The sequence below is a fragment of the Podarcis pityusensis genome (assembly GCF_964106645.2).
Source record: "Podarcis pityusensis genome assembly, chromosome: 9".
Classification (NCBI taxonomy): Eukaryota; Metazoa; Chordata; class Lepidosauria; order Squamata; family Lacertidae; genus Podarcis; species Podarcis pityusensis.
In genome coordinates this window covers 73,564,851-73,579,917 of record NC_138034.1, presented here as the reverse complement: position 1 = coordinate 73,579,917, position 15,067 = coordinate 73,564,851, and the positions used below count along the sequence as shown (strand labels likewise).

The 15,067-nt window shown below is 48.3% G+C and overlaps 1 protein-coding gene across 1 annotated transcript; it reads right to left on the bottom strand.

Moving 5' to 3' along the window:
- Positions 1-2,154: 2,154 nt before the first annotated feature.
- LOC308485303 (PC-esterase domain-containing protein 1A-like) lies at positions 2,155-14,656 on the bottom strand. The gene is made up of 7 exons (XM_081020988.1): positions 13,966-14,656; positions 13,082-13,161; positions 8,355-8,587; positions 7,187-7,337; positions 5,783-6,032; positions 4,210-4,434; positions 2,155-2,991 (listed from the first exon to the last, which is right to left on the bottom strand). Exons 1-7 carry the CDS (start codon positions 14,036-14,038, stop codon positions 2,756-2,758), a joined length of 1,248 nt encoding a protein of 415 aa, XP_080877114.1. The 5' UTR covers positions 14,039-14,656; the 3' UTR covers positions 2,155-2,755.
- Positions 14,657-15,067: the final 411 nt, after the last annotated feature.

Here is a 15,067-nt window from a genome sequence, read left to right as displayed (position 1 = left end):
ATATCTGCATTATCCGATTGCCCAAGTACAGTTCCTGGTTTGTCGCCTTGAAAACGACGGCTCTGTTGCATACGTAATAAACGAGTGCCAAATCATATTTGCTGTCAGAGGTGTCTGGCGGTTGTAGTCCTTGTCGAGATGTCAAATTGTGCGTATGAGATCACTTCTGAGCAGGCATGCGGAACAGGACTGAGCTGCAAATAAATAACTCCCCGCTGCCTCCGCCCCTCATTTGCAGTGCAACAGCCAGGGCAGGTTGTAGTTATAGTTTAGCTTATGGTATCCATCACCTCTGACCATTACCGTATTTATTTATTGCATTGCTATCCCACTTTTTCCAAGGTGGCCCACAGGACCACTTTATTGTCACAACAACCCTGCAACGCGGGTTAGGCTAAGAGGCCCAAATGGCTGACCTAAGATTCATGGTTGACATAGGACTAGTAACTAGCCGATATCCAGCATCGTCTGAGCTCTGCGAGTGCAGCTTTCTCCGGATTGAAGTGCAGAGTGTTGGAGGACCAGGACATTCACGGGGAAACCAAAATGCTTGTTTACAAAGCTATTGTACTACCAACCTTACTGTATGCTTGTGAAACGTGGACCACTTATAAATGCCATCTCCAGCTCCTTGAAAAATTCCATCAATGGTTTGTCCAAAAAATTTTACACATCACTTCGGAAAACAGGCAGACTAATACCAGTGTACCGGAAGAAGCAAAGATCACCAGTGTTGAAGCTATGATTCTTCAACATCAACTTCGTTGGACTGGTCATGTTGTGCGGATGTCTGATTATCCTCTTCCAATAGATTTTCTCTTTCCGGTACTTCCGAGTTCAGCACGGTGCGCAACCCAAAAACGCACAACCTGAAGCATCTGTAACCCAACGTACCACTGTATTTTGAATTCGGTATGTATGGGGGTGCCAAAATCTTTTAAGTGCTTAGGACCTCTAAAGGTCTTAATCCAGACCTGGTGAGAAGGCTAAAAAGCTGCCCCTTCGTGCTGGTTGGGTGACTCTGGGCCACTGGAAAGAGGGATCGTTCAGCAGAAATAGTAAGGGTATTTGACCACTACTACCACCATCCCCAGACCACTAGACCTCTGCTAAAAATGTGCGGGGCCCCTCCAGTTCCAATGTACATGTGTTTTCCAACCTCTAGGTCTCTTTGTTGCTGATTTTATCTTTGCTCAGCTGGGACTTTGCAGCAATCCAAAAAAAATTTAACAGATGCAGACCCAGGGCGGGGTTCCCCAGCAGCGATCTTCCTTTCAGACCATATTTAACTACCTGGAGAGTGTAATAATAAAATTTAAGGTCTTATGTATATAATAAATATTCATAAATGTACCAACCAAGCATGTACATAGATAGACCTGAAACCATTTTGACTCCTAAACTGACCAAATGTTTTCTCTGCAAGGAGGGAGGGGTTGAGGGAACCTTCCCATTGTCTCAGGACTTGGGAAATCACCATCTCAAAGGAATGACCAGACTACCAGGAAAAGCAATCAGGTAAGGCATTATCAGATAACCTGGCAGACAGGAAAAACAACAACACCTTTTCTGTGATGTAGGTATGATGTTGGTGGGGGGTGGTCTTGGGTTACACCCCTTCTGTGACGCATGTATGATGTATGGGGGGTGGTCTTGAGCTCCAGGGCAGGGAATTAAAAATGTCTATATCAGGCCTTGCACGCCATTGTTCTGGGTTCCTCCTCCTTTCCTGCGTGTGAGGGGAGCACCCTGTTGAAACAGATCAATAAAGATCAGGATTACTAGCTGCTTTGATTCTCAATATTCTCTGGTTGGTCTCTGTTATTTTCGCCTACCAATAGGGAACCCACGTAAGGACTCTATACAGGCTCTTGGATACCCCATAAGGGAAAAAGGGCAGATTTATTTTGTTTACAACTAGAGCAACCACCAGTTCTCTCCAGGCGAGTCTCACAAGTTGTACTAAAACAGTGTGTGATGCTCTGCCACGACTCCCTCCTCACTGCCACCTGCGTGTCACAGGTACTGAAAAGCAAGGTGGTTCTCCCAAGAGAAAAGTAAATGGAATATCCAAGGATGCTTTGGCGCAATATTCAAAGCCCATCCTTTACAGAAACCTCCGACGACGACACAAACCACAGGTGCAAGAGGGGCTTCTGCAGTTTCTTTTAATTAAGAGTTGTATAAAACAAAACACAAAAATACCCCGCCCCGGTTTCAAACTGTTACAGCACACCCACAAAACAACCTTCCCAGCATGGCACAACATTGGCCGACTCCTGCAAGCGGGATTATTGGGGAAGAGGAGGCTTCTCGTGGCATGATTCCTTCTGTGCTTCCAGGAGGAAATTTGAATGTGGGGGGAGCGGGGAAACAAAGGAGAAGCCCCTAGATCCAGGTACCTGGCTGGCTCTCTGAGCGATGCGCTGGGGGGACAGGAACTCACCTTCCCCTGGGCAAAAAAGACGAAGTCCGTAGGTGGGGTCAGTGCTATAAACGTACAAACCAGCCGAGGCGCTGGCAACAGGAGCACATCGCCACATGCCCTCTGAATCTCCATGTCTCAAAGAAGGACGTTGCGTCAACATGTAAAAAAATTAAGGCACCACAAAACACAAAAAAGGACCAACAGCTGCCTGGGTCAAACCTCTTGGCTATAGACAGACATGATAGAAACTAAGCCCACGGACACCAAAGACCAGCTCTGTCTGAGAATCCACATGGTGCAAGTCCTTTGCCAGACCCCAGAAGAATTTCAATAGCGCTGGGAACGGACGGGGCAGAACCTCCGGTAGGGGGTCTCGTCTCTCGGGTAGAAGCAGGGACGGCGCATGACGTAGCTGTCGTGGTGCCCACCGATGCGGCTCCTCCTGCGCTGGCGCCAGGAGCGCGGGGGGTCGTTCTCCTCGTCGTGGGAGGGGTAAGCAGGGAAGGGGCCCGGGACAGGCGCGGAGTTGCCGCCCAGGTGGCGGAAGTCGTGAAGTGCTGCAGCTGGGGATGAAAAAGAAAGCGGGAGAACGAAGGAATAAGGCCGTCGCAAGCGGCTGGCTGAATCAGGGCTGTCGAGCTCAGCATCCTTGGGGGGGGGGGCAACCAGATGCCTAAATGGGAAGCCGGCAAACAGGATCCCACCACAAGAGCACTTTCCCTTCCTGTTGTTTCCAGCAACTTAGAATTGGCATTTAGAAGCATGTAACATGGTCCGAAAATTACTTTATCCATCTACTTCCCGCCCTCCCAATTCCATGGTTTCCATATTTACCCTTGCATATTTCACATATAGGGATGCGGGTGGCGCTGTGGGTTAAACCACAGAGCCTAGGGCTTGCCGATCAAAAGGTCGGTGGTTCGAATGCCCGCGACGGGGTGAGCTCCCATTGCTCGGTCCCTGCTCCTGCTGGCCACATGACCCGGAAGCTGTACGTCGGCTCCCTCGGCCAATAAAGCGAGATGAGCACCACAACTCCTGAGTTGGCCACGACTGGACCTAATGGTCAGGGGTCCCTTTACTATTTCACATATACTGCTCAATGCATCCATTTTAACCTACTCATCTTAATAATGAACCTTGCTGCTCGTATTTCAAGTCCTGCTCGCATTTTCATCTTGCTATAGCAGTTCTTGAAATACTCCAATCCTCAAGGCTATTTTTTTGTCCTTTTGGTCTCTAACCTTTGCTGTTAATCTTGCCAATTCCCCATACTCCATCCTTTTTGATGCCCAATTGCCCCGTCTTCTTTTAAAGCCATCTAAGGTCGGTGGCTGTCGCTGTGGGAGGGAGTTCCACAGATTAACTGTGAACTCCGCAAGGAGGGCCTTCCTAACCTCTCCTGCAACTTCCAACACTCTCCTCCGTTGCACGCCCACCAGTTCCAATGTCAGCAAAGTGAGAGGAAAAACCTTTTCTGGGTCCGTGGGTAACTTTAAGAACGTCCATGCCTCTCACTTGCCTTTTCTCTGCACTAAAAAGTCCCGGACGCTGTAACTTTTCCTGAGTCCCTCCATCGCCCTGATCCATTTCAGCAGCCCTTTTCTGAATCCTGCCTTCCTGTCCTTTGGCCAAAATTGTACCAGCTGCTCTGCATCCCTGCCCAAATTCGGTGGTGAGGGCAGGTAGGTCTAACGTCAAGTCCACCTTGGGTGGGTACGGTGCCAGAACCCCAAAGGATTCTGGGAAGGGTGGGAGAAAGAGCTGGATTGAGGACATACCATCCATGTGGGGCGTCAGGAAGTGGGGGTCCTCAAAGCTACGAAATCCAGAGACGGGTTCGGAGGGTCCCCAGTTGCTGGGAACGAGGACTGAGTCGTCGTAAAACTGGGGGACACAGGGGTAAGGCGGTGGTTGGGAGTCACGAGGGCCGGGGAGCAGTTGGGAAGCGCCAAGACGGGGCGGCAATGGCGGCAAAGGTGTACCTGGCGTATTCCACGCAGGCTCTGCGGAACGAAGGGAGAGGGCCGTTCAAAGCTGTCATTGAAAGTCTACTCAGTATTGATCCAGAGTAGATTCCAACGTATAGTTATACATACACGTTGCAGGATTCCCCCAAAATAGACCAGAGGCAATTAATATTCCATCCAGCAGAGCTTTACTGCTACTGAAGGCAAATGAGCGTAATGGTCACAAATCCAATACATTCAGGATTGGCACTGTCCATAAGAAGTCCAGTTGCAGCAGACTTAACTTACAATAACGTATAATAAGACTAAAACCTTAACAGTGGTACCTTGCTTGTCAAACTTAATCCATTCAACTCCCGAAACCAAGGCACGGTTTCTGATTGGCTGCAGGGTTTGCGGCGTTTGGGAGCCGATTTGTTCGGGAGCCAAGACGTTCGACAACCAAGGTACCACCGTACACAGAACACCACACCAGAAAGAAAGAGAGACAAAAAGAAAAAGTGAAACCCCGGCTCCTTCTAGCCTTATTATTATAGTCAATAAACACACAAGACTTAACCGGCTGTACGATTGAAAAAATAAGACATAATATCCATTGTACTGAATTGTAGATTTCAACAGAAGTAGTTCATAAAGTTCAACGAAAAAAGTAGAAGACCGAGTGGATCAGTTCATTCTCTAATCAGTTTATGCATAAGGTCCATATATGTGAAAGTGTCTATTCCACCTGTCTGTTCATAGAGTCCAACAATCCGCATGAAAGGTTGTTGCAGTTCCACAGAATCCTTTCACAGAGCCTAAGACAAGGATTTCCAGAATATTAGCCTTGCTTCGCCGTCCTGGGCTTCATCAGTAGTACAAACTCTAGCTAATGCAAATAAATACAATATCGTAATCTCACACATTTTTACAGCAAAAATAATATTAAAATATATACTTTTTTTGTTGAACTTTATAGGCTACTGTTGAAATCTACAATTCAATTCAATGAATAGTATATCTTATTTTTTCAAACGTACAGCCAGTTACGTCTTTTGTGTTTATTGAATATGTTTCATGTAACCAGACGTTTGTTATTGTTTTGCGCTTATTATTATAGTCAGCGTGACCTTGACAGAAGAGATAACAGAACAGTTGAAGCCAGCCGTACTCAGCTTCTCTGAAGGAGTAACCCGAACATCACGAACCTTCTGCTTGCTTCTTTCACACAGAGAAGCTCCCAGAACCGTCTTGAATTAATTAGAATAGGTAAGATCTCTACACATCAGATCAATGCTTTCTGCACTAAGCAATGCAAACTGAAAATTGCATCCCGGAGACCTTGCCAACCTTCCTTCCCTGCAGTGGAAAGAATGAGAAGCGAGCTGGGATCCTGCCCACTCACCATCCGGGCTCCGGTGCCTGCTGGGCACCACCACGCGCCAGGCGTCCGCCACGTGCGTCAGAAGCAGGTTGGTGATCCTGCGATGCACCACATTGTTCCAGTGGATGCCATCCTTGACCCGGTTCCGCAGGTCGAAGCGGAAGTGGAAGTGGAGGTCCAGAACGTCGAAGAGGTGGAAGCCGGCCAAAGTGGCGCCGTAGAAGTTGCCCTCAATTATGTCATTGCGGAGGGTCTTGCTTAAGTGCTGCAGCTGGGAACAGAATGAAAAATGTAAAGGTAAAGGGACCCCTGACAGTTATGTCCAGTCGCAGACGACTCTGGGGTTGCGGCGCTCATCTCGCTTTACTGGCCAAGGGAGCCGGCGTACAGCTTCCGGGTCATGTTGCCAGCATGACTAAGCCGCTTCTGGCGAACCAGAGCAGCGCACGGAAATGCCGTTTACCTTCCCACCGGAGCAGTACTTATTTATCTACTTGCACTTTGGGGCATGCTTTTGAATTGCTAGGTTGGCAGAAGCAGGGACAGAGAAACAGGAGCTCACCCCATCGCAGGGATTCGAACCGCCAACCTTCTGATCAGCCAGCCCAAGAGGATCAGTGGTTTATATAATAATAATAATAATAATAATAATAATAATAATAATAATATTTTTTTATTTATACCCCGCCCTTCCTGGTTCAGAAAACTGGGCTCAGGGTGGCTAACAACAAATTTAAAACACTTAATTGTAATACAACATAGAAGCAGCATAAAATACAGTATAAAAGCATGGATAACAATAAAATTCAAAGTTCAAAATCAATTTGGGGGGAAGTCCATCCAATAAACATTAGATAATCCTCAGGGCTAGCTGGCTGAATTAGTCCTACTTGGGCCAGCAAGGAGGCCAGGGGAGAATTAGCTGTGGGGTCTCAGAGCGGGTGATCTCCATAAAAGGGGAGGGGGGGAGAGAAGGGAAATAAAAGATCAGGCTGAATTCAAATTAAAGGCCAGGCGGAATAGCTCTGTCTTACAGGCCCGACGGAAGGAGGTTAAATCCTGCAGGGCCCTGGTCTCCCATATACTCCCATAGAGACTACCTTACACTGCATTTAAAATCAAAATCGCATTTGGGTAGAAACTGTTTCTCAGACGGCTAGTCCTAGTCTTTCTAACCATGGACCTTCTTCCAGAAGGCAGAAGCTGAAAGAGATCATTTCCGGGGTGCGCACTATCCTGCACTATCTCTGCAGCTGTTCCAAGGTGGGAAGAGGGCACCCAATTATTCTCTCCGCAGTCTTTACAACCCTGGACAGCATTGTTTTTCCCCTGACCGTGGGAGCAGATCATAGCCATCATAGTCTGCTCTCACACTACAGTGGACCCCATCCCAGAACCCGGAAGCGCATTCCCGCCTCCCCTTACCTCTGGAATAAGGAAGCCCCCTGTCACCCTGGGCCCTAGAGGCATGGTCATGTTCCAGATGACCAAACAGGAGGCTGGGAGGACGGCGTCCAGCCGGTTGAAGACTGTCTCCAGGTTCTTGCGATATGCCTTCATGGAAGACGGGCCGTACCTGCTCAGAGAGTAGAGGAAAGCACCAGTGTCAGGCCACAGCGGAGACCCCTTGGCCGAGCCAGGAGATTTCAGGGATCAGGCTGGGGAGTACCACTTCTATCTATCTATCTATCATCTATAATTTTTTATTGCTTTTTCAATTTTTTACAATTATATAACATCTTCCCTCCCTCCTCCTTCTGGTTTTCTTATATCAGGGGTCAACAAACTTTTTCAGCAGGGGGCCGGTTCATTGTCCCTCAGACCTTGTTGGGGGCCAGACTATATTTTTTGAGGGGGGAAATGAACAAATTCCTATGCCCCACAAATAACCCAGAGATGCATTTTAAATAAAAGCACACATTCTACTCATGTAAAAACACCAGGCAAGCCCCACAAATATGTTCTATGCCGTGTACTTTGATTTTTATTTTTTTTAGTTTCTTTTAGCTTTTTCCATTATTATTATTAAGGATTTTTCTTTTGCGATTTTGGTTGTTTATATTTATCTGTATTTATTTAAAGCAAAATAAAAGTATTAAAATAAATGAATGAATGAATTTGGAGGAATAGGAAGAGACCTCTTCATCCCTGCTGCTACTGCTGGCAATTGCTATTCAGCGATTCCCCCCATGTTTCTAAAGAACGGCGCTATTTTATGGATTTTTGCCAATCTGCCTTCTTGGAAAATGCCCAGTGGCTTATAGGGAAAGGGAGGAATATACATAATAGAATTGTGGAATCCCAGAGTTGGAAGGGACCTTGAGGGTCATCTATTCCAACCCCCTGCAACGCAGGAACATCGCTGTCAATTTTCCCTTTTCTTGCGAGGAATCCTATTCGGAATAAGGGAATTTCCCTTTAAAAAGGGGGAACGTTAACAGCTATGCGCAGGAATCTTCTGTCCAACGTAGGGCTCAAACCCACAACCTGGAGATTAAGATTCTCACGCTCTACCGACTGAGCTATCCCAGCATGCACCACCTACAAGAACATCGCAATAAACGTGACTCTGCCGGCGGCTCCACAGGCCTACCTAGAAACGTCCCAGACGCAGGAGTTGAGGACCAAGACGTCCGGTTGCGGTCCGGCTTGGAAATCTTCCAGAATGCTCTCCACGTACTCTGAGTAGACGCGCGTGAGGAAGTAGAAGCGGACAAGGTGGTGGCCGGTGCGATACTGGCGCACCTCGCGGTAACGGGTGCCGTTGTGGAGGGAGCCCAGCACCCCTCCTTCCACCAGGTGGTCGTCTTCGAAGCGCAGCTCCCCCTGCAGATGGGGGTGACGGGGAGACAGAAAGCAGTCAGAAGATTGTGGGGCCGGTTGGATATAACATACAGCTTAAAGAATGGGAGAGGTTCGTGCTGGGAATTGCAGCTCCATAAGGGACAAGCTAGGGACGCGGGTGGCGCTGTGGGTTAAACCACAGAGCCTAGGGCTTGCCGATCAGAAGGTCAGCAGTTCGAATCCCCATGACGGGGTGAGCTCCCGTTGCTCGGTCCCTGCTCCTGCCAACCTAGCAGTTCAAAAGCATGTCAAAGTGCAAGTAGATAAATAGGTACCACTCTGGTGGGAAGGTAAACGGCATTTCCGTGCACTGCTCTGGTTCGCCAGAAGCGGCTTAGTCATGCTGGCCACATGACCCGGAAGCTGTACACCGGCTCCCTCAGCCAGTAAAGCAAGATGAGCGTCGCAACCCCAGAGTCGGCCACAACTGGACCTAATGGTCCGGGGTCCCTTTACCTTTAAGGGACAAGCTACAGTTCCCAGGATTCCTTACAAAAAGTAAAGTGCTTTAAATGTGTGGGTGTGATCTTTGTCTGGATTCCAGTATTTCTTGGTGGTGTTTAATTGGAGAAGTAAGGACAGCAACTGATTGACCTCTCGAGGAGCTTACTGATGCAATGACTTCTCCCATCTGCCTGGGATATTTCAAAGATCCTGTGATGTTGGACTGTGGGCATAATTTCTGCAAAGCCTGCATTGTCCAGTCCTGGTCTGAATCTGAGGGCGCCTCTGCTTGCCCCGAGTGCAGGAGACTCTATCAGCCAATGGACAGCAGGCCAAACTGGCAACTGGCAAAAGTGGTCCAGCTTGCCAAGCTGTGGGTGGAGAGAGACCCAGAAAGGAGAAGGGAGGTGTGTAAACGGCATCAGAAGCCCCCGAAGTTCTTTTGTAAGGATGATGAAGCCCCCCTCTGTATGGTGTGTAAACGGACTGCTATGTACTGAGTTGAATAGGATCCAGAATGCAGCAGTCTGATTGGCCCCAGAACAATAGGATCCAGAATGCAGCAGCCTGATTGGCCCCAGAACAATAGGATCCAGAATGCAGCAGTCTGATTGGCCCCAGAACAATAGGATTCAGAATGCAGCAGCCTGATTGGTCCGAGAACAACAGGATTCAGAATGCAGCAGTCCGATTGGTCCATAGGAGCCACCCAATCCAGCTCCAGGTGGAAGTGAATCTGCAACCCGATTGGCCTACAGGAGAATCCCGTAATTAGCCAATCACGTGGGGCCCATTTTGTAAATAATGTATATAAAGCAGACATTCTGGGGGAACTTCCATTCCTCCTCACCACTATGAGCTGAATAAAGAGCATGAAATCCATACTCCACTCCGAGTATATTTCACGGACCAAGGCACACAGCGGCCCCCTGTTGGAGGAGGTTGCCCGAGAGCTCAAGGAGAAAACCAAGGCCCAGCTGAAGGCTATGGAGGAAGAGAGGAAGAACCGTGAGGGCTGCAAAATTACTGAAGAGCCGGGAAGATCAGAATGGCTGAAAATGTGACTGGACCCAGGCATAGCACCCAATCCCCTGTCAATCTGTCTGAGGACCCTAAGGGTGTGAGACGCAAGGCGTAAAAGATTTGGAACCTGCCTGTCCGTCCATCCTCTGATGTTGTACAAAACACAAAGGAATCCAACTTCCACTAGCATCCCTCTGAAGACAGAGTGTGAGTCCTGGGAAACTTTAGCCCCATCCCATAATTCAATGTGCATGTTCAGTCATGGGCGGGGAGATGGCAGGCTCCACCTCCCTACCTGTAAACTTGCATTTGAACTCCCGTGTAAAATTCCCACGTAGAGGGATCTGTTCAGGAATTCAAATGTACATTGTTGTTGTTGTTTAGTCATTTAGTCGTGTCCGACTCTTCGTGACCCCCTGGACCAGAGCATGCCAGGCACTCCTGTCTTCCACTGCCTCCCGCAGTTTGGTCAGACTCATGTTTGTAGCTTCAAAGACACTATCCAACCATCTCGTCCTCTGTCGTCCCCTTCTCCTTGTGCCCTCCATCTTTCCCAACATCAGGGTCTTTTCCAGGGAGTCTTCTCTTCTCATGAGGTAACCAAAGTATTGGAGCCTCAGCTTCAGGATCTGTCCTTCCAGTGAGCACTCAGGGCTGATTTCCTTCAGAATGGAGAGGTTTGATCTTCTTGCAGTCCATGGGACTCTCAAGAGCCTCCTCCAGCACCAGAATTCAAAAGCATCAATTCTTCGGCGATCAGCCTTCTTTATGGTCCAGCTCTCACTTCCATACATCACTACTGGGAAAACCATAGCTTTAACTATACGGGCCTGCTTCTGTTAAGGAAGCCTTAATACTCATCTTTACCTAGTTGATTCTAGGTTCTCAAATTCCTTCTAAACTAACACTTTTGCCCAGGTAGAAGACTGTTTTTTCCTGGACTTTGAGAGGATGTATTAGAACTTTAATTTCAGCCTTGCTTTGTGAGGTTTGGATGGATCCCTAAAATAAACTGTTGGGAACAATACCTCGGGCAGGGAGTAAATATACACCTGAGGTACCAGAGTCCTTGACTTACAATGGTTCCTTGAGTGAACTGGCAAGTGTTATAATGCCATCTCATCCATCTTGCATTTTTATGTGCTCATCAGATATTCTCATCAAGTGGCATCTCTTTGCTGAGGTTTGTTCTTATACAGTGGTACCTCGGGTTAAGTACTTAATTCGTTCCGGAGGTCCGTTCTTAACCTGAAGCACCACTTTAGCTAATGGGGCCTTCTGCTGCTGGCATATTACATCTGTGAAATTAGCTCAAATGTATAAGATAAATAATAAATGTTGGAAATGGAACGAAAAAGAAGGAACATTTTATCATATGTGGTGGGAATATGATGAAAATGATGTATAGATGGTATATTACACCTGTGAAAATTAGCTAAAATGTATAAGATAAATAATAAATGTTGGAAATGTAAAGAAAAAGAAAAAACATTTCATCATATGTGGTAGAAATATAAGAAAGTAAAAAAAAACTTCTGGGAAATGATATTTAGTGAGATGGAAAAGATGTTGAAGTATACATTTTTTTAAAAACCAGCAACATTTATACTTGGTATTATAGATGAGGACATTAATAGACAAGACGTTAAATTGTTTTTATATGCAACAACAGCAGAGGCAAGAGTATTGTTAGCCCAGAAATGGAAGCAAGAAGAAATTCCAACAAAAGAAGAATGGCAGACGAAATTAATGGACTACGCAGAATTAGCTAAAATGACAGGAAGGATTCGAAACCTGCGGGACCAGAGATTTACAGAAGATTGGAAGAAATATACGAACTATTTGAAGAGCAACTGTAATCAACAAATTACGCTAGTAGGACTACAAGAAGCTTTGTAAGGAGAAATATATGAAATATTGCAAAGAAGAGAAAGATTAGAGATATTAGTTATGAGATTTAAATGTAATAGTTAAAGAAATGTAAATTAAGTGAACAGATTGGAAAATCTTCAGATGTGATTGATAGAAGTCAAGAAACGGTATAAGATATAAAAGTATGTTTAATTATTGCTGAAAATGATATGTTAAAAAACTAATTTTACACACACACACACACACACACACACATATATATATATATGAAGATTGTGGGGCTGGGGCGCAAGATGGCAGCGGCGGCAGTGCTGGAGGCGGCGTCTCGTCAGATCTTCCGCATACCACATGTTGGACAAGTAAGGGGTTATTATGTTGACTGGAGGATGGTACACCTTGGTTTTTGAACATTTCAGAAGTCAAATGAACTTCCAGAACGGAGTAAGTTTGGCGCTTTTGTTTTTGCTGCCTATTTTGCGCTTTTGCTTTTTGAGGCTTTCTCGGTTGATTTGTTTTTGTGATGGTGTGGAACCCAGTTCAGCTAATAATCATCAGGCCAGTGGCCCACCTGGTCCAGCATCCTGTTCTTGAAGCGGCTGACCAGATGCCCCAATGCAGGCCTAGGCAAACTCGGCCCTCCAGATGTTTTGGGACTACAACTCCCATCATCCCTAGCTAGCAGGACCAGTGGTAGGGGATGATGGGAGTTGTAGTCCCAAAACATCTGGAGGGCCGAGTTTGCTTATGCCTGCCCCAGTGCAGATAATTACAATAAGAACAGCACCATTCAGAAGAAGCAGTCAGTTCCCTGTTGGAACAAAGTCTTTGCCTGATGGCGGAAGGACGAGGAGGAGGGAGCCAGTCTGGCTTCTCTAGGAAAAGAGTTCCAAAGACTGGAAGGAGCCACCACAGAGAAGGCCCTGCCCCACGTCCCCACCAAGCCTGCCTGTGAAAGTGGCAGGACTGAGAGAAGGGCTTCTCTCGAAGATCTCCAGACCTGGGCGGATTTGTACGAGGGGATACGGTCTTTCAGAGAGCTTGGACCCAAGCCAGGTATTTCGGACCAGCCCCGGGGAATACGGCAGGCGTCACCTCCTCACCCCCAACCCCTGGTGTGGAACGGCCTCCGTCAGCTACCTTGGACTTCAGCTGGGAAGCTGTGAGCAAGGAGTCGCTCTGCAGCAGCTGGACCAGATCCTTGTACACACATCGCTGGACTGCAAGAGGAGGAGGAAACACAACAAGGAGAATTAGCCTTCTCCTTCCCCTCTGATCCAAGTACAGTGGACGCTCGGGTTGCGAACGTGATCCGTGTGGGAGGCATGTCCGCAACCCGCAGCGCCGCGTCTGTGCACGCGCAGGTTGCGATTCGGCGCTTCTGCGCAAAGCACAATTTAGCGGTTCTGTGGATGTGCAACCGCCGAAACCCGGAAGTAACCTGTTCTGGTACTTCCAGGTTTTGGCGCATCCATAACCCGAAAACGCACAACCTGAAGCGTCTGTAACCCGAGGTATGACTGTACAGGAGAGGTGAGGTAAATGCAAACATAAGGTGCACCTCCTGGATCAGGCCCCTGGCCCATCTAGTCCAGCATTCTGTTCTCACAGCCGCCGAAACCCCTGAGCAGGATCTGAACACAAGATCCCTCTCCCCTCCTGTGGTTTCAAGCAATTGAAATTCAGAATCATCGCTGCCTCCGACTGTGGACGGCAGAGCGTAGCCATCCTGGCTAATAGCCACGTATAGTTCTCTCCTCCATGAGTTTGCCCAATCCTCTTCCTCCCTCTTGTGGCAGGGAGTTCCAGAGTTTAACGACGCGCCGCGCAACGGACTGCCTTTTTCACCTGCCCTGAATCCGCTTCGCTGAATGTCCACCAGCGTTACGAGAGAGGGAGAGAAGCTTTCCTCTCTCTCCCCTTTCTCCATTCCACCCTTCCTGGCAGAAGCTGAACGGGATCCCCAGAGTTCATCTAGCCCAACCCTCCTGCCTCACCTCCTCCAGAAGAACTGACTCACTCACTTGAGTCGCCCAGGATAACCACGAACTTGTTGTGCAGGAGCTTGTGAGCCTCTTTCGAACTGAACGTCGGCATGGTTCGAGTCTTCCGGCCGAGAGTAGCCTTGCGCTTGCTGGAGAAGAGAAGAGAAAGACTCGCCCGCCCAGATTGCACTGGTACAATCTTCCAGCTCCAACTGGCAGCTTCTGATGTCCCGGCGATCGTAATACGTGGCTGGAGGGATGCGTCTGACCTGGCAGGTTATGAGAAGTGCAGGCCTGTGTGAATCAAAGGGGAAGAGAGGGGGATTATTGGAGTCCTAGAATCGTAAAGTTGGAAGGGACCAAGGGGCCATCTAGTCCAACCCCCTGGAGTGAAGAAGATGGTTGTTGTTTTTATTCTGTCTTTTATCAGGGGGTTTGGGCTGGGTGTTCATCAGTATGCAGATGATACCCAGCTCTACCTCTCTTTCAAATCAGAACCAGTGAAGGTGGTGAAGGCCCTGTGTGAGTGCCTGGAGGCAGTTGGAGGATGGATGGCGGCTAACAGATTGAGGTTGAATCCTGACAAGACAGAAGTACTGTTTTTGGGGGACAGGGGGCGGGCTGGTGTGGAGGACTCCCTGGTCCTGAATGGGGTAACTGTGCCCCTGAAGGACCAGGTGCACAGCCTGGGAGTCATTTTGGACTCACAGCTGTCCATGGAGGCGCAGGTCAATTCTGTTTCTAGGGCAGTTGTTTATCAGCTCCGTCTAGTACACAGGATGAGACCCTACCTGCCCGCAGACTGTCTCACCAGAGTGGTGCATGCTGATTACCGTATTTTTCGCCCTATAGGACGCACCGGCCCATAGGACGCATGTAGTTTTTTGGGGGGGATAAAGAAAAAAATTTTTATCCCCCCCCCCAGCCATGGGAACTCCCGCAGGGCTCGCTAGGCTGCGGATAGCTTCCCGAAGCGCGGGGCGCTCTGCTTCAGTGCGCCCCTCACTTGGGCAAGCAGGCTGCTATCCGCAGCCTAGGGAGCCCTGCGGGAACTCCCTCGGGCTCCCCAGGCTTACGGATAGCTTCCTGAAGCCTGGAGAGAGAGAGGGGTTAGTGCACACCGACCCCTCTCACTCTCCAA

Bases quoted from the DNA above. Each gene is read 5' to 3' on its own strand.
- LOC308485303 (XM_081020988.1), bottom strand. From the start codon at position 14,038: ATGCCGACGTTCAGTTCGAAAGAGGCTCACAAGCTCCTGCACAACAAG. The intron at 13,162-13,965 runs GTGAGTGAGTCA...CTCCTCTTGCAG, and splicing joins GGTTATCCTGGGCGACTCAA to TCCAGCGATGTGTGTACAAG. The intron at 2,992-4,209 runs GTATGTCCTCAA...TTTCATCCCCAG, and splicing joins CCTGACGCCCCACATGGATG to CTGCAGCACTTCACGACTTC.